Below are 24,579 nucleotides of genomic sequence, written 5' to 3'. Positions count from 1 at the left end.
TGAATACAATGCGTTTAGATGAAATCAACCATATTTGCATAACAATTCTGCCAAATATCCCGTATCTGAAGACATTCGATATCCCCACACAGCGCTGACTACTACTTCAAATAATCCCCAGTAATCTTAATGTGACAAATACTGTGCAGAACCTGCCCCCTCAAAGCATTATTAAAACATAGGTTCTCAAAGGAGTCTGGACACTAATGGGAGATATTGATTGTCATTTCCTTTCACTGTTGTCTAAGTTACCGGAAAGCAAAGCCATATGGCTCAATAACCTTTGGGGACTGTCTTAGGTGGCTTGCATTACAGGACCAAAAGTGCCTAGCTCAGCCCCCATAGCAACCTCCCCCTACCACTCCCCAGTTAAACTAATGTGATCACAAATTGTATCAACCATGTCCCCCACTCTGAGGGCTTTTAGTTAGACTTAAGTGAAATTATACCTTTACCAAGGGTGTGTATTCAAGTGAAAGTAAAGGAGAGGATTTATGCAGCATATTGAGGCACTAAACACTGACATGGTGCTGATGTATGGATATTGTTTATTCATTTAATTACCTTTAGTGGAATGTTTCTTGACTGATTTAGCAAAGAGTTGTCTCCCTGAGGCTTTCACTGTCCAGTAAAGCTCTGCAGAAACAGACAACAGCAGAGACAGGTTTACATTCAACAACTTCAAGTTCTGTGCAGTCTGAAGATGTGGTAATATTGTGATGTTTAGGATGTAGATGAGTGAATGCTGATATCATGCATACAGAGAAGTGGGTGGGAACAGGAACGAAGAGCGACTTTTGTTGCTCTTGAGCAGCAGGAACAGACTGAGGCCTGTTGTTATGGTAATGAAGGAGTGGCCTCGCCATTGAGGAGCCATCTGCAGCGCACAAACCTCTACCATCATTTCCTCACACACACACAGAGTGGACACACACAAAATGGCAGCAGATATTATAAGCAGTCCATGCAGCACTAACACCACTGTCTTCACTCACACATGTGGACCACACTCGTCTCCATGCGTGTCTGGAGTATTAACTTCTTTTGCTTTCTGCATTTCTTTACAAGATTAAGATTAAAATACTAAATATAGTTTTGCAATACACAACATCTAAGTATAACATCAGTTTTATGTGCAGTGAATGACATTGAAATTTGTCCTCTAGTTGTGTCCTCCCCCCTCCCGTTCCCCTCTGCTGTTATTCTAGACTCCCTCAGCTCATAAATCGGTTGCTCTTCACTGAAGGGTGAGGGTCAATATTTTGAGGAGGTGGGGGAAGGAGCAAGGAGACACCACCATAGAGCTCCATAATGGATAAGTTTCTTTTTCCAAGACAACAGAGGCTGCTGTTTCAATGAGATGACCTTTAGTCCTAGTCCAGACGACTGCACCGGCGGCGGACGGGTCTTTATTCATCAGCTTCTCTCACCCATCGTAGAGTGTTTGTCTAGGCTGTTACTGAGAAGCAGTGTCTGAATAAGTTGAACTAAGCATCTAAATCAGAGTTTACATAGATATCTCAGTTGGACATGTGTGCTGATATTTAGTAACAGGTATGGACAAACAGTTCCATCTTGGTTGTTGTATCCTGATACCTTAGAGGTTAGTTACAACTAAAAATGATGAATCAATCTGCTGATTATTTTAAATTGTTTGGTCTATAAGACCCTCCCTTGTGGCATTTTTACGTAACCAGGACTGGGTAAAACCTAGCATGTGACTGGACCATGTATGGTGTCAAGTGTCTTTCCTGCTGGGCTGCTGGGAGTGTTGTCAGCCACTGATTACTCCATAACACCGGTAGTTTGTGCTTTAGCTGTGCACATTCCCTCGATGGGCATGTGGTTCTCGGCAGGCAGATGGGACTCTGAGAACATCTGACACCGGAGCTGACGGTATCAGAGCTGGCAAACAGAAACGAGTTGCAATCTCTGATGATGAGTGATGGAAAATGGGAAAGTCAGAAAGCCGCCCGACCATTGTTTAACTATATCACTCATTCACTCAATGTTGTGGTCCAGCCAAAAATGATTATCAATGCATAGTTGCTGAGAAATTTTCTGATGATCAAATAACCAACAAGTTGTTTTAGCTTTAGTTGTACACACATATAAAATCAATTTTCCCCAAATAAGAGTAGTCCTTTATGTAACACATAAACGTTCAGAATTCTTTCAGCAGCAGCTTGATAACGATAAAGTTTGATGAAGCAGAGCAGATAATTAAAAGTCAATATCAATATCACAGTTTGGATTTCCATGTGATTGTAACAATGAGTTTATCATTTCGTCATAAAGACTGAGCATTTTGTGAAAATTGGTTTAGGGAAACACATGATGCAGTCATCTCCTATGATGAGACTTTTATCAATCATCAAACACACAAATACGAGTGTTGAAATCGGTATTAAATGTAGCATTGATCCCACATCTGTCTGACATAAAAAGGGTTCCCTAGATCATCCTCCTTTGTCAAGTCAAATTAATTTAATTTATTTATTTATTTGTGAAGTCTTAACGCGTTAACATCAGTGTGTAACCACAGTTTCTGCTTTCTCACAGCAGAGTAACTGAAACCACACTGTGAAATCCACACTCTGCCTGCTCTTCAATTCTAAACTCTAATGTCATGAGATGCAGTTAGTAGTGTATTGCAGTGCAGTGAGGTAACAGTACAAAGTGCAATGTAAGGTGAACATGTTGCAAATGTACATTTGATGCGATAGATTTAGTTTGCAGAAACAGTACATTCCAAATTTAAGCAAATCAGCACTTTTGTTGCACAATCTGACCGGTCTCAACCCCTGACGGTCACAGGTACGAGATAGATGATCATCGTTTTGGAATATTTTTAAGTTATCAATACTCTGGCACCAATATCATGATAATCCTTGTGGTGTTACTGAGGCACAGGGATCACAAAACATATTTCTCTCCAGTTAGATATGAGTCAGTGATTTTATGACACTGTGGTTATGGGCAAAATATTGCAAAAGTCTCTGTCTTCACATTGTTGTGTTTAGATTTCTGTTTGTGTAGATATTAAAGAAACCTGATACCTAGCTACCTACCATAGCTTCATAACTAATACACAGACGTGAGATCAATACATCATTCTAAATGTCTCCTGGAAAAGTTCTTGGCACCAATGTAGAAAGTCATTTTTGTGACAGACCTCTTAATTGAGGGTGCTTCAGAAATCAGATTTGCTCGATGTGTAAAAGCAGCAGACTGCGCAGTGTACCTGTAAGTTGCGACCTCCAGGCCCAGAGACATCTTCATCTGCAGCAGGCCCCGGTTCTCCAGGAGGAGATGATCGATCTGCTGGCCCAGCTCCTCTCTCTCTGCCTCCAGGCCTTCCAAGTGTGCCTGCCAAAACAGGATGGGAAACAGGAAGAGGAAGCAGTCAAAAAAAGGCATGGAAGTATTCTTACATTGTATGAGTGCTCATTAGGTGCAAGTAAACATTCTTTGTTCCACTGTTTCTGGTTGTTCAAATATTAGCAAGAGGAAACCTTCCACCTAAAGTGGAATGCTGTTATATTATAGCTGCATATTAGTATTACACATCCATGTAATCTTGTTGCTAATTATTCAGGACCACACAGTGAGACTTCACCTCTACGACCTCACTGTGACCTAGAACTAATCCCAACAGACCCAGTCTACAAATATATGGCTCCCCAGCCCCTTTCAGACCCAAATGGTTTTCAGTGCATCAGAATATGAAATGAGCATACTGAGGGGGGACAGGCCCTTAGGGAAAAAGTCACAAGTGCTCTTAAAAGCCTTCAGTGGGACATCTGGCATGTTACTAAAGGCCTTGAATATTTACCAGGAAATGAGACGTCAAAAAAACTGTTGATGTGGTCATTACAGTTGGAACAACAGGGTCATCTGGTGATTATATGATTTTTAAAGACTTTACCAGTCATACATATCTGGCATGTAATAGTAAATGTGCTTGAACCTTTGACTCATGCAGTCATGCAGATGATGATCATCAAGTGTTCACATGCCCCTGTGGTTTGTAACATTATTGTAAACCACCTACATGTTTTATGTGAAACTGACACAGGCATCGAACACCGTGACTGACTGTATGTTTCATGCAGCAACAGATGTTCTCATGGGGATTATTTTCATGCAGACCTGTTTTTCTAACTTCTCTAAAGAGGAATAAATCAGCAAAGCAGTAATTTAAATGGCAAGACATTTCTAGTGAGAAGAAACTCTCTTCTGTGATAGTATATATTGGAAGACAGAGATTCATAAATATGTATACAAACACAAATGATTGACACTAAATGAATCAGCTGTGGTCATTAATTCGTTCCGTCATTATCATTTTTAAGTCACTTAATAACTGCAGGTTTTTACAGCACCAGTTTGAGTTCTGATGGTTATTTGTCATTTTTGACATTCTGACATTTTCCAGTTAACAGGATCTGTAGCACCTGGCAGGTATCAGTGTTGTGCACTCACCTGGAGTTGCTGGATCTCCTGGCTGTGTTTGTGTCTCTGTTGAGCTGCCGTCTTCTCCAGATGCAGCCTGACGTCCTGAGCTGAGGCGATCTCCTTTTCCAGGGCTTGGAGCCTCAACTGGCTTTCGCTCTTCTCCTGGCCCACTTGGGTCAAACGGCTCCTGGCCTGGTGAAGCGACTCCTCTACCTGAGCTAACTGGCCCTGATAAGCCTCTGCTGCCTCTTGCCATGCCCTGGAGGCCCTCTGGGAGAACTCCTGATCCAGCTGTAGAAGGTTTGGTGTTTGATTGCCTCTTTGAGCCAATGTGAGTGGCACTGTGGCTCTGGAATGGGTCAGTGTGGCCTCCAGGTGGGCCACATCCTCCTGATGGGTTTGAATTAGGTGCCTCATCTCATGCTCCAGCTGACTGACCTTCTCTCTCAGCCAGATCTGCGCCCTCTCTTCCTCCTCCAGCTCCTTCTTGCTTTGCTGCAGCATTGTCTTGGCCTTCACGTGGGCTTGAGCCTCCCTCTGTCTCTGAAGGTCCAGGGCTTGAAACTCTTCAGTCAGCCTGCCAACCTCCAGCTCTGTGTGGAACCTGGCCCTCCAGGCTGCATCCAGTTCCAGTCTTGCTTGCCGCACCCCTTCCTCCAAGCCCTTCCTGCGCGTTGAAGCTCCATGATTGCTGCGTCTCAGAGCTTCAATCTCCTGCGCAAGCAGCACATTTTCCTCCTCCAGGAGTTTGACCCGACTCAGATAGGTCTCCAGGCGTCGGTTCAAGTTCAGCATCTGGTGCTTCTCCTCACCCAGGTGGCTGTGGTGGACGGTTTTAAGTACACTGTGGAGCTCCATGTCAGCGTTAGAAAAAAGGCCTCACTCAGAGGTACACTGATTATGGTTTGGCAGCCAACTGTATCTGTGCCCAGGCCTGAGTCAGTATGTGGGGAGGAGGGGTTCGTGTGAGTGAGGCTCCTGTGAGGATCTGGTAGTGTGACTGCAGGCAAGAGGCTTTCCTTTCATACTGGAGTTAATGAAGGGGCTGGGCACATGGAGAGGGAGGGAGGAGGCTGGAGAGGGAGGAGACTGAAGGCTGGAGAGGGAGGAGAGGATGGAGAGGGAGAAAATGGTGAGGGAGAGATGAGATGAGATGGATGGGCGGAGTAGGAAGGCTGAAAGAGATGGGAAAGGGCAGAGAGAAGGAGTGATGTAATTTCCAGGGTTAACTCTTTCACCACTGGCACTCCTCATCCCGGTATCCTTCGTGAAATCTCCACTTTTCATTTCCTGCTGTCTTTTCCTGTCACAGTTGCACAAAGGCAAAAATATAAACATGTCTAACCTCGATTTAAAGCTGCTCAGAGTAAGGTGCTTCTCCGTTTTTACTTTGGACTTGGGAATGGTGAAAAGATTGCTACCTGATGATCTGAAAGGCAGAGAGAGTTTGAATGGTAAATGACAGCTAAAGATGTATCTTGATCCTAAAAACTTGAGAGATTTACAGACAAAGAATAGTTCTTTAAACTCAGCTGTACGGCAGAAACCTGAGAACTGGTGTGATGTGTTCAGTGTTCTTTGTCTGTTTTTAACCCTTTGGCGACAGCACTCTGAATGAGATGAAGCTGACACATGAGGAAAAAAAAACCTGCTGGAAAGTGTGAAACTAAGCAGCACATTGAGAGAGTACGAGTTACTCAAGAATTTCTAACATCCTTTTGCTGAAAGCTGCAAAAACATAAAGTGTCAGAGGGGATTTTCATGGTGAAAATTAATTGAATCAAGTTGAGACAAATCATGTTGAAATCCAAAAACGAGAAAGACATGTTTTTGGAAAAATAGTTCTTTTAGTCATGACATGGAAGAGACCATTAATGAAGCTTTTACTCATTAGCTGTGTGACGAGCTGCGCTCAGAACTTCCTTCTACATTCATTCCTAAGAGTTTCACCTGTTTCCTGCTGCGTATTTGGAAGCTGCATGTAGGAAGGTTAGTTAATGATTAGGCCAAATAATGCAAAGTGTGCTCACTTCCCTATGAATAACATAAAGTCATCAACTCCAGAAGCCTCAACAAACAGTATCTGCAGAGTAAAGGGAGCGAATACATTACTAATGATAGTGAAGATATATTTTACACAGAATGGATACTCAGTGATGCCAGGGAAAGCTTCAGTCAGGCTTCCTCATCTCCATCTAGTGGAGATGAGGAAGCCTGCACAGCTAAACATACATGTACCAGAGGAAAGGTCTGAATCTACAAAAACATATCATGCAACTTGCAGTGCTTTCACATTGTCAGTTCCTTTGTTTATCACCCTGATGACTGTATTTGTGTATTAGTTTCGATGACATCAGTGACGTACAACTAGATATAAAATTATTTCCTCTCCGTAATTATTCATTAGCTCCACTCAGACGACTCTAGCAGAGAACTGATCTCATCTGCTCTTCAACAAAGTAATATCACCATTAACCAAGCCAGACTGAAAATGAAATATTCACACTATCCACCACATTTTCACAGTTTATTATGAAAGATCTTTGACCTGCTGCAGATCTTCAGCAGCAAACGTGGAGGAATTTAATATTTGAGGTTTAACAACAAGCAAACAACAAAAATGTCATTATCTCAAGATTAGGAAGATGATTTTGCATCTTTTACTTCCCCTTTAAACAACACAATTCATGCACCTCATGATGTAAATGTTTATGTCTCAACAGAATTTAGGATGTAACTTCAAAAAGAGTTGCATGTTACTATGTACAGACAACAAAGTAAAGATTAGGCTGGAGGGTGGAGGGGTTGGTCACTAAAACAGTAAAAAGACTCAATATCCAACATATTTCACCAAATTCAGTAAGTCATCACCTCGAGACCACAAATACCCATTTTAATGGCCAAGCTTCAGTCCTTCTTTCCCTTATGTTGTTATTCATTTTCAAGCAAACATCTGACGTCCACATTCCATATTAGCCATCATCTCTCTGTATGTACACTGTTTGCATTATTACCATCTGTTTTAGATTAACTTTTTACAGTGCAAGATAACACTGCACATGGTCTGACGTTCATACCCAGCCAGTTGTGTGGATGCAAATAACTTTCTCAACCAAAAGCAGAAGTTGTTCATTTCAAGGTCTGAGCGACAGAATTGACTGAACACGGGAAACAACCACTTCTCGTATTAGGATGCTCTGTGGTTCAATTACAGTGGAACTTCACTGTCTGCAAGTCAGATAAGACTCAGGAGAACTGTAGCGATGGCAGAGGAGGAGGTTAACTACGCTTCAGTTGTATTCAAAACCAAAAAAAATCCCCGATCAGAGGGTAAGTCTGTTTTTTAAATCCAGTTAATTAAATCAGAGTGAGTGAGTGGAGTCCAGAGCAGGACTCAGTGGTGTGACTGTGCAAATGCTGTTTGCTGGTTACGTTGAACCAGGCGAGGATGAGGAATAAAATAGTCACTTGTGAAGCGTCAAAGGCAGTTTCCCCTTTTCCTGTGTGATCCTCAAACTGTAAGAGAATTTCATAATATTGTGTTTTAGCGAATAGTTTGAATGTCCTGCAAAGGTCTGCAGAGTACAGTTCTGGGGGAAACACAGAGTGACTTCTCACTCTAAAAGAGTCAATTTATCATCAACACAAGAAGAAAATGCTTATTTCAAGACTGTACAGCAACGACTCACAAGATTGTGTCCTTCAACCTGTCAGTTCAAAAGGAGGAGGAGGAAACTGTGTACGATGAAGTGAAGGTACGAAACGAGGCGCCCGAGCAAACTGCTGACACAAGCCGTAAGTTGGGAAAAAATACAACTGTGTGCACAAAATAATGTTGTTAGTACTACTGCAACCATTACTCTTACTACAGTAAAAGGGAAGTAGTTTCAGGAGCTGAGCAGAATGTAGAAACAGTTGCATAGCTGCTCGTTCATGGCATGGTTAATAACAACTGGGGTGTGGAGTTTGAGTAGTTTCCTTATCTGGGAAATACCTACATCTTTTAAACTGTATTATGGGAAATGTAGGATCCTTTTTTTAGTTTCACCCATATTAGGAATTTTATATCTCAAGTCTGAGCTTATTGAAAAAATCTGTAGTGTAGGACGAGTGCTTCAGCTGTAACTAATGTTCCAGCCGCAACTATTACAGAATATACTGTTACTCCCAGCACAGTCTATCAGTTGCTATGTAAAAACACAAAGATGAAATGTTTGATGATTTGTTTAACGCCGCAGCCTAACATCTGTATTTGTTGTTTTGTCTCAGCAGAATTCTTACCAGACAAGAAAGCAGACAACAACAGCTGCTGCTGTAAGGTGGTGGTTTGCAGTTTGGTCAGTCTTTGTGTCGTTTTGGTGATAGCCATCGTCCTCATCTACCGTAAGTACACAAAACAGCCGGTCCACGCACGAACTCAGACTCAAACACAACTGTAACTTGATATCTGCATCATCAAAACCCTAACCCTAACTCAGTTAAATCAAACTTCAAAATAAAATGCAGTATTTTATATACTCAGCTGAATATGACTGTGAATTTATAGGTGGCTTTCATATGAGACACAGGCAACAACACACAGTGTAGAAAACAAAGTGATATTTTTCTTGCTGTCATCAGATCCCATGTTATGACCCAAACCAACACCGAACTGATCCTACTAACATGTACTGCTGTGCAGCAGAGCCTGATAGATCTGCAAATCTGCAGCTGCACAAATTCTTTCCAGTTACCATCTTGAGAAGGAACCAGTGGTCTGGGAGTGATGGCCACAGACAAGTAAAGAGTCTGAAAATATTGAGAGAAAGATTAACACGCTGCTGGTTTCAGTCTTTTCATGGGATTTGTTGATCTCCTAAATTAAAGAAACACAAACTTCTGGAAAGCTACAGAGTCAGGAAAAAATGGTAATATTACTCTCCATTAAGCTCATTTTCATTTTGCAGTTTTTACATTAAGAGATGCAAATCAAGTGAATGAGTTAAAACACAACCAAACGGCTCTACTGGATGAGAATCACAACCTGACAAACCTCAACAACATTCTCCGCTCAGAAAATGAAAACCTAAAGAGAAACGTCGACAATCTCACAGTAAAGGTTGGCAACCTGACACGAACCTATGCTGTCGCAGAGAGCAAGATCGCAAACCTGACTGCAGAAAAACAGAACCTGACAACACGAAACCAGGAGCTGGAGACAGAGAAGAACAACTTAACTGAACAAATAAAAGACTTGGAGATGAAGAATGCGGTCAGCGTCACTCAAGCTCAGAAGCTCATTGATGCCTACTGCCCCAAAGAAAATGAAGGTATGTTCAGATCACTTTAATCAGGTCCAATAATAAACAATAATAATCTCACTGTGCAGTGATGTTGTTTATTAGTTGGTCTCTGTTGTTTCAGGAAGACAGTGTAAAGCTTGTGAGACAGGCTGGGATGTCTTCCAGTCCAGATGTTATGCGTATAATAACGCTGAACCTTCTAAACAAAGAACCTGGGAAGAAGCTCGAGAAAACTGCAAAGGAAAGATTTCAGATTTGGTCACTGTAGCTGATGAAAAAGAGAAGGTAATGAGAAAACTGTTGGAATATTTCTGACAGCCTGTATGAACTTCAGAGTATTTTACAGTGTACTTGTATTTAAATATCTCTGATAACTGTCTGTTGTCCTCAGAAATACGTTAGTGATAAAAGTGTGCCCAGTGAAGGACTCACTGAATACTGGATTGGCCTGAGAGCTGAAGGTGGGAAATGGAAGTGGATTGATGGAACTAATCTGACTGACAGGTAAGAGACACATTGATGAACACTTTGAATGATAAAATCTATCAGCATTGATCTGACCATCATGTTTTTCTCTCAGCTTGTGGAAACAAACTCCTGTTGATGGTCACTGTGCAGTTTCTGATCAAAAAGAAGGATGGAAATCAGTGAGCTGTGGTGAAAGGAAACGATGGATCTGTGAAAAAGCAGCTTTATCTCTTTAAACACTGCAGTTAAACTTGAGAAGGTCTCTGGATAGTCTGTAAGAAATAATCACATGGAACTTAGCATCAGCTGGTTTATAAATATTAAGCTATGAAGATTTATATCCACCATTTTTATTTAAAAAAACAAAAATGACATTATTTTTAAAGCTGCTTGTGTGTGAGCTTTGTGTGTGTGTGTGAAACAAAAATCAGACACTCACTGATGTAATGTATATGTGCAGTTAGATATTAGATGATATAGGTACTGTGAGTGTGACTGCTGACAGCAGCATGAAGGAAAACACAGTGACTGAGCTAAAAGGGCAGTAAACTGTTGATCATTAAGGACTTTGTTTGTGCTTTTCTTTTTACTGCGTTAGACTTTCAGTGCTTATTATTTGTATATCAGCAGATTGATGAGAGGGACCAACAAGACTGCTCAGTCTGCTGGATGGAAGATTTGACATAGTTTGTGCTGATTGTCCAGCAGAGGGAGCTGCATTACCTCTCTGCAGTATGACACTGAGGCTGTGCTCTGAAGTGTCTGTATTCTGATGTAAAGAGTCTTTTTCTGTTCAGGTGACAGTTCAGTGGAAGCACATTCATGTTTGAATCTGTTACAGTGAATAAAGATTCTGCCGCTCAGTGCTGTCACTGACTTTTTCTTGAAACACAAGTTGTGTGTGTTAAATAGTGGAGGTTTTGATGGTCAGATGCATCTCCATCCTCAGCAGACAGAAAGAGACAAATATATTTGATTGTGATCAAAACTACTGTTGGTTGATACAAGATGAACCGCAGCAGCCAGAAGGCGTGACAGACACAGTGTGGGTTAAAACCATTAACATACATAAACACCACACACTCTGTGAGCTTTAAGTCACTACACTCTACACTTGAATTTCATGCTTTGTAGAGGATGAACAGGAAAACACCGTGGTGGACTGTTGCTTTAAAAAGCCTGAATGTTTCTTTACCAGCAACAAGAATCCTTTAAAATCCTGTTCAGTTCTACAGGTTTGTCTGTTTTCAGGATATGATGAGCAGTTTTCACAAATGTTTTTATGGGTTTTTGGCTCCTGATGTTTTTTCATTTTGACCATACATTCATCTGCTTCCACATACATTTGTATGTTCCTACAGTTTCCCTGCAAACTATTTTGGTGCCATGAAAACAACTGAAAAGTTCTACCAGGCCTGGTTTCTTTCTACATATCTTCATATCCATCAGTGGCAGAGAGCTCAGATATTCTCAGCTGAATGAAATGAAGAAAACCTTGATTATGATGTACATTTCTGTCAGGTGATAAAAGGTGAACTGCAGCAGAGTGAGACGACATGACAGAGACAGAGCGATTAGATTTCCCATCACAGGTCATCACAGCTCAGCATTAGTGGCTAACCAGAGACAAACTGTTGCAGCAGAAAACAGAACTAAAAACCACTCAGTGAAAACTTCCCTCAGTCTTTATGTACGATCACAGACGAACTTTATTCTTTGTTCAGGATGAACAGAAAAACACAGCAGCCGACTGTTAGGTTCAAAAATCCCAATGTTTCTTCAGCTGAAGGTAAGATACTATCTATCTATCTATCTATCTATCTATCTATCTATCTATCTATCTATCTATCTATCTATCTATCTATCTATACATTTCCTGCTGGTGTTTGAACCCTGATGTTTGATCTGAACTGTTTCAGAGAAACCTGAGGAAGCTGACTATGTTAATGCAGCAGTGTGCTCTGTGGAAGGTGGTAAATGTGAAGGTTTAGAATCACTGGATATTTGATGTTTCAAAAGAAGGATGTGTTTCTATTGTCAACATTAAAACACGTCTGAGTGTTTTAAAGAACATTGGTGACATAATTCATCTGATTTATTTTTTCGTCAGATAAGAAGTCTCCCTCCTTCACTCAGTCTGTTCCAACAGTAGCAGGGTGTTGGCTCATACTGTTGGTGATTGTGGCCCTTCGAATCTACTGTGAGTATAAACTCAACAGTGACTCTTTATCATCTGTGAGCAAACATGTACATGTCTCTGTTAATGCTCCTTCCTGTATGTTTGACTGTAGTTACCTCGGTCATTTCTGCAAACAACACCAAGCTGACTGCAAAAAACCAGGAGCTGGAGACAGAGAAGAACAACTTAACTGAACAAATAAAAGACTTGGAGATGAAGAATGCGGTCAGCGTCACTCAAGCTCAGTGGAGCATTGATGCCTACTGCCCCCCAAAAAATAATGGTATGTTCAGATCACTTTAATCAGGTCCAATAATAAACAATAATAATCTCACTGTGCAGTGATGTTGTTTATTAGTTGGTCTCTGTTGTTTCAGTAAGACAGTGTAAAGCTTGTGAGACAGGCTGGGGTGTCTTCCAGTCCAGCTGTTACGCGTATCATGACGCTGAACCTTCTGACCAAAGAACCTGGGAAGAAGCTCGAGAATACTGCAAAGGAAAGATTTCAGATTTGGTCACTGTAGCTGATGAAAAAGAGAAGGTAATGAGAAAACTGTTGGAATATTTCTGACAGCCTGTATGAACTTCAGAGTATTTTACAGTGTACTTGTATTTAAATATCTCTGATAACTGTCTGTTGTCCTCAGAATCATGTCAGTGGTTTAAGTGTGCCCAGTGAAGGACTCACTGAATACTGGATTGGCCTGAGAGCTGAAGGTGGGAAATGGAAGTGGTTTGATGGAACTAATCTGGCTGACAGGTGAGAGACACATTGATGAACACTTTGAATGATAAAATCTATCAGCATTGATCTGACCATCATGTTTTTCTCTCAGCTTGTGGAAACAAACTCCTGTTGATGGTCACTGTGCAGTTTCTGATCAAAAAGAAGGATGGAAATCAGTGAGCTGTGGTGAAAGGAAACGATGGATCTGTGAAAAAGCAGCTTTATCTCTTTAAACACTGCAGTTAATGCTCAGCAGTGAGACTTTTAGCAGATTTGATCAAGATGGGCGTCTAAAAATATATTGTATGTTTATTCATTTTACTTTGTCTCAGCTTGTCACTTAATGATTATTAATCACTTTCATGCATTAAGTGCAGCATGTTAAATTGCCCCTGTGTGTGTGTGTGTGTGTGTGTGTGTTATATACAGTAAATAAACTTGCCTTGCAACAAATTCTCACAGCCCAACATACTTCTCTTTCTTTTGTTGTAGTGATCTAATTTCCGAGAGGAACCTCATGATGAAATAATGAGTAAAGTTTGAAATGACTATTGTGAACGGGAACAGGTGCATACAGGTGTTCTAAAACAAGAGGGAGTTAGTTATTGCACTAGCTGCTTATCAACACAGCAAACAGGAACTGCTAATAGCTAATTCACCGTAATTAAAAGTATTCTCACTAAACACAACAAATCTATGATAATGTTATACATCTATTTATTGTAGAAGTTTAAATCTGTTCATATAAATAAAGACTAATGTTACATTTTGCACGATTTTGTTTTGTTTTGTTTTGTTTTGGTACAATACATGTGACATTTGGTAAAAATAACGAAGAAGCAGCCACTTTCTATGTCTTACTGCACTTGAACGCAACACATTATATTTTGGGCTTCTTTATCTACTGCGCCTGCGCCATCGTGTCCCGGAAACAGCAGGGTTGTTTTGGTATGCGCCAGTACAGAGTTTTCTGTCACAACCTAAAGCTCAGCTTTAACCAGCCAGTTTGGGCCACGGGATTGAAGACACTTGTCAGGATTGGTTTCATTATGCTTCGCCCGAGTTGATGAAACGAACTGTGTTGCGAGTGAAGGACAGATATTGCGTTAATTTAGCAAATTACAGGAGCTAGCGGTTGGCTAGCCTGTTAGCTGGCTAACTCAGAGCTTGTCACCCTGTCAACAAGTTGTGTTCAGGATGGACTGCGCGGCACTGGAGCTCGATGCTGTCAAATTTGCCAAAACAGCCGTCACGTATGACCAGAATGGCAAATATAACGAGGCTGTATTTTATTATAAGGTAAGTGAGTGTGTATTTGAATTTAACAGGTGTAAACGGCTGCTACCTGTCAACGTTAGCACTTAGCTCACCTTTCCTACAAGTTTAACTGTACTTTTACTTGCATTTTGTAACCTGTCGCTTTAAAATGTTGATAAAAGGACATATAATTACATCAAAGAGAAGATGGCGACATGTCTAAATTTTATATTTATCAAGTTCAGTTGTGGGACTGTCACTGCCAACACCCGACACATGTGAATATTGTAATGGCCACCAGTTCCTTTATGACTGTTTGCATTAGGAGGCAGCCCAGGCGCTGATATATGCTGGCATGGCAGGGTCCAAACTGGAAGGAATCCAGGACAAAGTGAATGAATATTTGGATCGTGTCCAGGCTCTGCACAATGCTGGTAAGCTAACCTGACCACAAACACAGTGGAGCCACGGTTTTATTTCGCTTTTCCTACTTTAAGCTTCATCGTGTTTTACAGCTTGACTGCTTCTACTGTGTTACATGTTATTGTTCGCTCCCCCTACTGTGCACTGACAGTTTATGTAATCCGAGCTAAAGTCTTGCAGAGGTGAGGTTTCTGTAATTAGTAAGAAATTGTTCAGGACTGTTACTGAATGGGCCCTTCAGACATACTTTCTCAGTTGCTGTCTGACAACTTTTTTCCATGACTCTCTGCACACTTATGGGTGTGTGCTTGTGTGTACGTGGGTGTGACCAGAGTCACAGTAGATGACATTTAATACTCTGTGTAGCTGCTGTATGTTCCTGCTGTTGTCTGGGAAATAAAACACAAACTTCATTGTAACAGCTGCTTTAAAATGATGAGCTGAATGGATTTGTTCACATGGTTTTCAGTCCAGTTCATCTGGAACACGTGTTACATTCTATAAAATGAACAGACTTAACCAAAACTGACCAGTCTTACGTTGGTAGACCAAATAAACTAGCGAGTCTTTCTTCAATATTTACATTCCATTTACTATGTACTCTGGACCTTTGACCCCAGTCCAGGCACAGAAGAGTGACCCGCTGAAGTCCCGGCAGCAGGTGGACCTGGAGCGCGCCCACTTCCTGGTCACCCAGGCCTTCGAGGAGGACGAGAAGGGAAATGATGACGAAGCCATTGAACTGTACACTCAGGCTGTGGAGCTGTGCATTAAGACGGTAGTGCTCGCTCGCTCTGCTCTCCTCTGTTTGTCATTACCCTGACTAACTTTCACTTGGTCTTCCCTCACATTAACCTCCACATTTTTCTCTCTTTCTGTGTTCCAGTCCAACGAGACGTCGGACCAGGCGCTGCAGACCAAGCTGAAGCAGCTAGCGCGTCAGGCTTTAGACAGGTAGATGTGAAAATTAGTGCTGCTAGTGCCAGAAGTAAAAAATGACCATGTTATTCTATCTGTGTTTTTTATTAACATATTTCTTTACACTGATTGGTTATTATATTCTTTCAGAGCGGAAGGTCTGAAAGATTCCCAGTCCAAATCAACTTCAACCCCGACTCAGGACAGGACAGGGCCCTCTGGTACCAAACCTGCCAGTGGTGGCATTCCTGGGGGACCAGTTCGTCAGTTTTTCCCCCTCGGGCCGGACTTCTCTCTCCACGACCGACCTCAGCCCCAGCCGGTCCGAGCGGTCCAGTCCAGCGAGCCGCACGGTCAGCGCTACACGTCTGAGGAGATCGAGGTGCTCAGGTGAGGAGGCTGGGATCTACTGTCGAATGATAAATGTGGGAAAACTCTTTACTACTACTTTCAAGGAAGGGAAAAGTCCTGGAAAAAGACAAAGTTGACCAGAAGATCTTAGTAAGCAGTTCCTGGGAATGTTTTTAATCTGCAGTGAAATTACAAATCCTGTATGAATACGTACGTGTGAGTCTGTTTTGTTGGACTAATCCTGTCCATTTTTATTTTCAGGAGTACATCTACAATCAACGGCATAGCCTATGTGCCCTTCATGAGCGTGGACCTGAAGGAGAGATTTGCCTTTCCTGTCCCTTTCTCGTGAGTTTGAGTCCTGTTATTTGATGATGATGATGTCTTGGTTTGCCAAGGTTCAAATGATTGGTGTGCAGCTTCAGTCATCATCTGTCCAAAACCTACTGCATACTGTTTGAACTGCTGTTTTTAAAATTAAACAAAGCTACATCAAACTGTCCGATTATTTAGACGAGGTTTGCTGTGATGGACAGAGAGAGAGAGAGGCTGAGTCTCAGGTAAACACCATTTAATTTGTTGTTTCCTTTAATTCTTCCAAACAGGGACAAAACAGGGAAACTGGCACTGTCACCCAAACAGAAAGCCATCTTCTCCCGCTGGGTCCGGCCAGACGAGATCTGCAATAACCCCACCATGATCATGTCTGTGTCCAGCTTCAGCATCAAACAGGTCAGAGGATTGTCCTACATCAGCAGGTTCTCCTCTGGTTGTTGATTATAACAGCAGTTTTGATAAGGCTGTATTTACTCTGTGTTTGTGTCTTTGAACTCAGCCAGTAGATGGCGTGACAACACCAAATGTAAATGCTGTTAAACATGTTTAACTGTCAAACTCTTTCTTTTTGCATACGTGTGTAAATGTTTGTATTTGAGTGATGGATCCTCACACAGCAGTTGATGTTTTGTCGATCACATCACTAACATTCACTCCCCTTGTCCAGACGGTGGTGTCTGACTGTTCCTTTGTGGCATCACTAGCCATCAGCGCAGCCTACGAGAGGCGCTACAACAAGAAGCTTATCACCAGGTACTGTAATGTGTTTCTAGGGTAACGAAAATATCACTAAAATGTTGTTTTCTGTCACAGTTTTCAGTCGGTCAGGGTCTGTCTTTCTGTTTCAGCTTTAGCCTCTGAGAAAACTGAGTTAAGAATCGACCCTGACACTTGGCTTGTGTGTGTGTTTTACAGCATCATCTTCCCTCAAAACAGACGAGGGGAACCGGAGTATAACCCCTGTGGGAAGTACATGGTCAAACTTCACATCAATGGAGTTCCCAGGAAGGTAAAAGACAGATAACCACAGCCAGTTCATCAAGTTTTTTGTTGCAAATACTCATACTTTCCTGTTTGTGAATGGACAGGCTAACACAGACATAAAATTACTACCAAGCTAGAACCCAAGCTTCTATGCTCAACGTCCCTGAGATCCACAACCTGTCTCTGTCCCTGTTGCAGGTGATTATTGACGACTACCTGCCGGTGGATCGTAACGGAGAGCTGCTGTGCTCCTACTCCAGCAACAGGAACGAGCTCTGGGTGTCTCTGATAGAGAAAGCCTACATGAAGGTGATGGGAGGCTACGACTTCCCCGGTTCCAACTCGGTGAGTGAAGGTGGAGAAACCAAGAGACGCAAACTACTTTAAAACCACTTGGAGTAAATGTTTTATTCACAGTGTCCTTAATGTATCTCATGATGTTTGTAACAGCCTCAGTAAATCTTTGACATTCATTTTGCCCAGGCCAGTCTGAGCAGACATCATACTGAATACAAACCAACATCTGATGTCTCTGTAAGAAGAAGAAGTAGTTTCATATTTGTTGTGTGTTACAGAACATCGATTTGCACGCACTCACTGGATGGATCCCTGAACGCATCGCTATGCACTCTGACAATCAGTCATTCAGCAAGGACGACACCTTCCGCATGCTCTTCCAGAGGTAAACACACACTCATTTTTATTTATTTTTGATTTACACAGAAAAGGTTGTTTTCAAGTATTAACTGACTTTTCTCCACAACAATCACAGTTATTTTAATCAATACTGAGATCACGATTATTTTTCACGAGGAGTTGATGCTGGACAGACGTGGATTCAGTCGAGTTACTTGTCCCCTTTTCTTTTTTCCTGTTCTTCACTTATGCACATGTAGCTCTGTTTATATCTGCTTCTGTCTCTCTTCACTTCTAGGTTTCACAGGGGTGACGTCCTCATCACCACGGCAACGGGAGTGATGACAGAGGAAGAAGGGGATAGATGGGGTTTAGTGCCAACTCACGCGTACGCTGTTCTTGACATCAGGGAATACAAGGTTGGCATAATTTAAGTAGCATTAGAATGTAAGTGCTCAGGATGACAGAGGGAGGATGGAAAGTATTAACCTTTGTGAAGCATTTGGTTCACACTGAGTTGGTTTGTGTGTTGTGTCACTGGTGACTGGCAGCCACAACTCTTTTACTAAGCTGCTTGCGGCAGTAAAAATCTGCAACAGGTGAGGAAACGAGATGTTTTTATGAAGCTGCTGTTACGTTATTCTTGCAGGGAATGCGTTTCCTGCAGCTGAAGAATCCATGGAGTCATCTGCGGTGGAAGGGCCGCTACAGTGAGCGAGATGAGAAGAACTGGACTCCTGAACTCCTCAAATACCTCAACTTTGACCCTAAGACAGCACAGAAGTTTGATAATGGTATTCCAACTCTTTTTTCTACATGCAGCACCTACGATTTGGACATAAATGAATGCTGTGTGAGTTTGCATCTCTGACTGACTGACTCATTTTATATTCAGGGAAGTACTCAAATAATAACAATGAGGAAACATAGACTGCTATGCAGCAAGGACCTTATTCCACAAGCTAACAATTCAGCAGCAGCTTCATCCAAACTACTTAAACGGCATGTGTGGGTATCGTTTGGCAGAAATAATATACATAAGTATGTTTTTCCTAGTGTATAAACACCTGTAATTAATAATCGTTATGCTTTTGTTCGCTTAGAGTGAGCCATTTATATCCACATAGGGAGCAGGTCCTTTTCCACGGAGCCTGCCATGTTGCTACAGTAGCCCAGAATGGACAAAACGACACTGGCTTTATGTCAGGCCTTTCTTGTGTTTACGCTGATACCACAGTTTGTTACAGCTTTTTACATGTCACCTATTACGTGCAGTTTTACAGACTAGCAGAGTAGTTGTTGTGGTAGTTGATGTCATTTTGACGGCCATCGTAGACGCTTCCACACACTTGGAAAGGGAAGGGTGAGGGGACGGGTATTCAGCTGGTTGCAGTCTGTGTTCCCACCACTAGATGCCACTAAATCCTGCACACTGACACACGGGACAGATGAAAACAGCATTATATATCTTGCTGTGCTGTGTTGCTCTCCAGGTGTTTTCTGGATCTCATGGGAGGACCTGTGTCAGTACTACGATGTCATCTACCTGAGCTGGAACCCTGCCCTGTTCAAGGAGTCCTCCTGTATTCACAGGTGTGTGTGTGACGGGGTAGGGTTAGTCATTCAGCTGTGATAGTTAATGTTCAGGTAAAGGGCTAAATCAATACTAACCAGAGGAGCTGGCAAAAAAAACTAAATCCTCCATGTTAGTGATCCAGTACAGCCTGACATACAGACCCAGCCTGAAGTGTGTGTGTGTTTGTGTGCCGTGTGCAGTAGCTGGGATGGGAAGCAGGGCCCAGTGAAAGACGTCTACAGCCTGGCTAACAATCCACAGTACAAGCTGGAGGTCCAGTGTCCAGCAGGAGGAGCTGCTGTGTGGGTGCTGCTCACCAGACACATCACTGACAAGGTAGAGATGCAGAGCTGGGAGACACTGACAAAGCTGTATTATGATAGGTTCTTACTTTGGTCAAACCTCAACACCAAGCTTTTATCTAATGGCTGTTATCTGTCTGTCTGTTTGTTCGTTCAGGATGATTTTGCACAAAACAGGGAGTTTATCACGCTGGTCGTTTACAAGACAGATGGGAAGAAGGTTTACTACCCAGGTAAGGATTGATAGATTTCTCTCTGCAGCACTGAGCTGTGAGATATGCACTGTAGGTGGATGGCAGCAGCACTCCGTCACGCCTTCATTTCTGCCCCACAGTCACACACAACAAGGTCAGATGTCAGGAAGAAAGATTATCCCATCACAGCCCCTCAACTTCTCCTCATACATTACTCTGTAACACACAGCAGCAGACTTTTTCACAAGTTTGAAAATACATCAGTGGTCCCTCACCTTCTGCTGCAGAGCCAAGATGGCGACCATTGAGACACAGTGTTACTTTCACTAAAAACAGACACAGGCACTTTAAAAAATGCTGTACAGTGTCCCCTTCAGCTGTCACTCATTCATTCATCCATTCATCCACAGCGGATCCCCCTCCTTACATCGACGGCATCCGCATCAACAGCCCACACTACCTGACCAAGGTTAGACTGACCAGCGCGGGGACACACACGTTCACACTGGTGGTTTCCCAGTACGAGAAACAAAACACCATCAACTACACACTGCGGGTGAGAAAAAACATCAGCAACAGGATTTTAAAACTTGGCTCAGGGCCTCAAACATTTCAGCATCTCTTTGTCTGAATTCACTCTGGTCATTTCTTTCATGCTCTGAACTGGGTCTGTTGGTGGTGAAAGAAGAAGGAAGACCAGCTACTTTCAAAGCAGATGATGTGTTCTTTTCCAGGCAGCCATTAGTTTTTGTGTCAGTGTAATGCAGGGGAATGATGTTAGGAACAGTGACTGCTCTTCTCCTCTCCTCATCTTCCCATATTGCTCTGTTACACCCACTTATGCTTGAAGACCAACTGAGGGAGTTTGGTGTGTGTGTATATACACGTGTGACCCAAATATTTTTTTTCAGTAATTTATAATTGATGGACTCCTCTTGTGAACTGCAGAGAGGACTGTGGAGACGAGTTTATACTGAAATCACTCATAAAAAAGAAAGATATGCGCTCTCACGTGTCTGTACGAGCTCCTCTCAGCTTAGATCAGCGTTTCTCTTTGAAAACCGTCCTGAGAATAACTGATTGAACTCTCTCTTGTTCACCAAGTTTTCACCAGAGATCAAAGCAAGAAGCAGGAAACATGATTCTTTCCTGATGTTTCTTTTACCAGAACAGTGCTGCTATGAAAGATCTATTTTGTGTGCAGATATTCATGAATAAATCAACAGATTTATGTCAGATATCCATCCATTTAGAAACATGTTACACTTTGTGTTACACAGTTGGTGATTAAAAAAAAGTAATATCAGTCTTTATGTTGTTTGCTCCTTTAATACAACATTGGCTGTTCATCTTTATGAATATTCATGCTTTGTTAGATCAGCTCATGTTCAGTGGAACATAACAGGTTTTGTTTCTTTACCTAGGTGTACTCTGGATGCAAATTCACCTTCTCCAAAGATCCCAAATCCCTTCACTCACACCAAAAGGGTATGTTAACACACCAAGTAAATAGACGTCCATCATGTGTGTATGTGGTGCACTTTAATGTGTGATGATTGTGTCTTCTCATGTCTTCAGATCAACGGCCAGTGGAAGGGGCTCAGCGCTGGAGGTTGTGGGAACTATAAGGACTCGTATAAACACAACCCCATCTACCAGATTAACCTGGAGCGGTCTGGACCCCTGCTCATCGAGCTCCGGGGATCCAGGTAAGGCAAACACCGAGTTTAGAGTTTATTTGTGTAGTAGAGGGTGACATAAAAGCAATGACATGTACAAATAACTGTCAGTGTGCCTTCAAGTTATATGAAAGGTGGTGGTCTACAAAAACCTCCTGTACAGCCCGTGTCATGCTGTGTTTACATCAGCTCTGTTTATAGTGGTGTACTTTACATATCTGTCTCAGTTCACTTCAGCTTCACCCTCTCAGTGGGGTTTCTGAGGGGTGTTTCAGAAATGATTTCATGACACAAAAGTTGGTCATAATTAGAAATGGAGAAAAGTGGCACCTCAGAAATATTGGCTCAAACCCACAGCTGTCATTTCTGAATCACAGTGACAGTACTTTGTTATTATTTGTTATTCAGATGGAAAGAAAAGCAGTGCTGAGCAGTCTTTGGGAAAGTGCTTCTCCTGGTTTCATTTCACTTCATTTTAAAGGGATCTGTCTGACTTATTAAGGACTCATTAACAGGATGACTCAGAGACTTTTCCACTGTGGCATTAACGTCTAATAATCTTCTGGCTCTTTGTCTGTCTCTCGCCTTCACACACACACACACACACACACACCAGGATGACTCAGTGTTAAAGTCTGCCTCTTTATTCCAGCGACATGACAAATATTCTGTTGCACTTTTCACATCAATAATTCATGTACATAACTCAAGTCATGAGGTTAAATTAATGACTTGTCTGTATTTTCTGCGGTCGCGTACAAATGAGTGTGACTGTACTGTCAACTTCAATTCTTATATCACCAGCATGTCCAGGCTGTGAAGAGGTCAGGAATAATTATGTGCTTATTGTAAACCCTGACTTTGCTCCACAGACGGGACAAACGGACAGATCGTTAACTCGCTCTAAAATGTTTGTGTGTTGCTGTTTTTGTAGCATCGATCTCCTCAAACAGATCTCCACATTTCTGAGGTTGATTTAAGTATCTGAGAGGTAAAGTAGTAGTACAGACATCTGGTTTTCTGTTTGCCTGTGTGTGCAGGCAGTACAGTGTCGGGTTTTGAGATGGTGACGGTGTCGACGGTGGGGGGATCCGAGTCCGGCGGCCTCCCCCGAAGAGGAGCAGTGGAGATTACAGGTACAGTCGACCTCAGTGCAGAAAGCTCTCATGTTTAAATGAATGTTTAGTGTCTTCAGACCCACAGCAGGGTCTGCTGGGACTCCATCCATTAGCACAGGAACACGGGTTGATGGCTGGAGGTTCACAGTCTGGTCATGTTCCATCTTTACACACCAATCCTCACTGTACAGACACAGACATGTACAACAAATGAAGGAAATTACACTTAAGAATTTGATTGGAAACAAGTAATGACATTTGAATGCTTGTAGAGGAACCTAAAGAAGGCGTTCAGATTTCAAATATCCCAGTATTACCTTACATTATTATGAAACCACGCTGAGAGAGACAGAGACATTTATTGTCACACTGTCATGAAGTCATCTCCCAGATATTTACAGCAGGTTTTTATCAGTCAGTAGTTTTCTGATGATAATAAAACATGCCAGATACAGTTGCATGGTAAGTTGATCTGTCATTTATCATTAACAATAGCTTTAGCTTAATGACAGAGACGTTTCCACATTGTGTTTTAGAGTTGATTTACCTCTAGTGAAAATATTCACATATATATATATATACATTATATATAAATGTCATTGAACACAAACATTTTATTTGCATATTTTAACCTCACATACAGTATGTCAGTGTGCTGTCACAGACATCAGCAACAGCTACTAACCCAGACACAAAACAATAAGTGTTACTGTGACCATTTACACAAATCAGCATGACAAGGATGTGTCATAGGTCGGCCATGTTTCTGAGATAACGTGTGTGAATATACACACTGCTGTCCATCACTTCACTCTATAATTGTACCATAAGAGTGAAGTGTTCTGCAAATTAGTCTGATAGTGTTGCTGTTTTTTAATCTCCATTGAAGCTTCCCATCTGAAGTGTCTCTCTTCTCCCTCTCTCTCTTTTTCCAGATGTGGCTTCTGCTACATGGAGGCGGACCACGTCCCAGCAGGCATCTACAACGTCATCCCCACCACCTTCCTGCCCAAACAGGAAGGACCCTTCTTCTTGGACTTTGGAAGTACCTCGCCCCTCAAGGTCTCCAGCTCCAATGAAGATGGAGCTGGGAGGGGACGAGGCGTGGACCGGGAGGATGGTACTTCAGGACATCAAGGGATTTTTCTGATATTTCTGTTTGAATGTGATGAGGCGTCGAGGCCTCCACTAAGTCCAAAGAGCCAGAATGTGACTGACAGCCTCAACTAAACACCATCTCAAACAGCCTTTCCCTGTTCCCTCTCGCTGGATCCTTTGCTGAAATAAATGGACAGATCTTTGGCTTCAACTTCAACACTGACGCGACGATAATACACAGTTATGGGGAAGGAATAAATTATTAATGAGAAGTCATCAACAGGAACCTCAGTATGGAACAGAACAGAATCAAGGCGTTTCAAAACCGTAATAATAAAAATGAGTCAGCAAAGTGGTACCTCTTTTTACCATAATAAGATAAGACAGCATTTCTTCTGTATGTACCTCCACCAGATGGATTCATGAGCATCCCTGCTCTGATGGACCTCATGAGAAGACACAAATCATACGACCACGTCCAGGAATGACTGGATGTTGGAGAAGTAACAGGGTTGAAATGATTTTTTTTTTAATTTTGCTGCAGTGAGCACCTCATCGATACAGAAGTGAATTCTCAGCACTCGCTTCTGGTT

At 42.1% G+C, this 24,579-nt stretch overlaps 2 protein-coding genes and 1 pseudogene across 11 annotated transcripts; 2 read left to right on the top strand and 1 right to left on the bottom strand.

Moving 5' to 3' along the window:
- Window positions 1-590: 590 nt before the first annotated feature.
- LOC108889434 (nestin-like) lies at window positions 591-5,571 on the bottom strand. The gene is made up of 3 exons (XM_018685866.2): window positions 4,486-5,571; window positions 3,245-3,369; window positions 591-636 (listed from the first exon to the last, which is right to left on the bottom strand). Exons 1-3 carry the CDS (start codon window positions 5,314-5,316, stop codon window positions 591-593), a joined length of 1,002 nt encoding a protein of 333 aa, XP_018541382.1. The 5' UTR covers window positions 5,317-5,571.
- Window positions 5,572-7,581: 2,010 nt separating this feature from the next.
- Window positions 7,582-13,834, top strand: LOC108889433 (CD209 antigen-like protein E). Of its 10 annotated transcripts, none has more exons than XM_051067357.1 (7): window positions 7,582-7,788; window positions 8,173-8,253; window positions 8,731-8,841; window positions 9,591-9,767; window positions 9,862-10,025; window positions 10,132-10,244; window positions 10,321-11,071. In XM_051067357.1, the coding sequence occupies exons 1-7, from the start codon at window positions 7,722-7,724 to the stop codon at window positions 10,442-10,444; spliced, it is 837 nt and encodes a 278-aa protein (XP_050923314.1). In that variant the 5' UTR covers window positions 7,582-7,721; the 3' UTR covers window positions 10,445-11,071. The 10 variants fall into 10 exon arrangements, with proteins under 10 accessions (XP_050923314.1, XP_050923313.1, XP_050923310.1 ...); XM_051067356.1 differs by having other exon boundaries at window positions 9,513-9,767; XM_051067353.1 differs by lacking the exons at window positions 10,132-10,244; window positions 10,321-11,071 and adding exons at window positions 13,035-13,147; window positions 13,224-13,531 and having other exon boundaries at window positions 7,584-7,788; window positions 9,405-9,767.
- Window positions 13,835-14,046: 212 nt separating this feature from the next.
- Window positions 14,047-24,008, top strand: LOC108889431 (calpain-7-like; annotated as a pseudogene).
- Window positions 24,009-24,579: the final 571 nt, after the last annotated feature.

This window comes from Lates calcarifer, unplaced genomic scaffold (assembly GCF_001640805.2).
Source record: "Lates calcarifer isolate ASB-BC8 unplaced genomic scaffold, TLL_Latcal_v3 _unitig_1553_quiver_1754, whole genome shotgun sequence".
Lineage (NCBI taxonomy): Eukaryota > Metazoa > Chordata > Actinopteri > Centropomidae > Lates > Lates calcarifer.
This window is presented reverse-complemented; position numbering and strand designations above follow the sequence as displayed.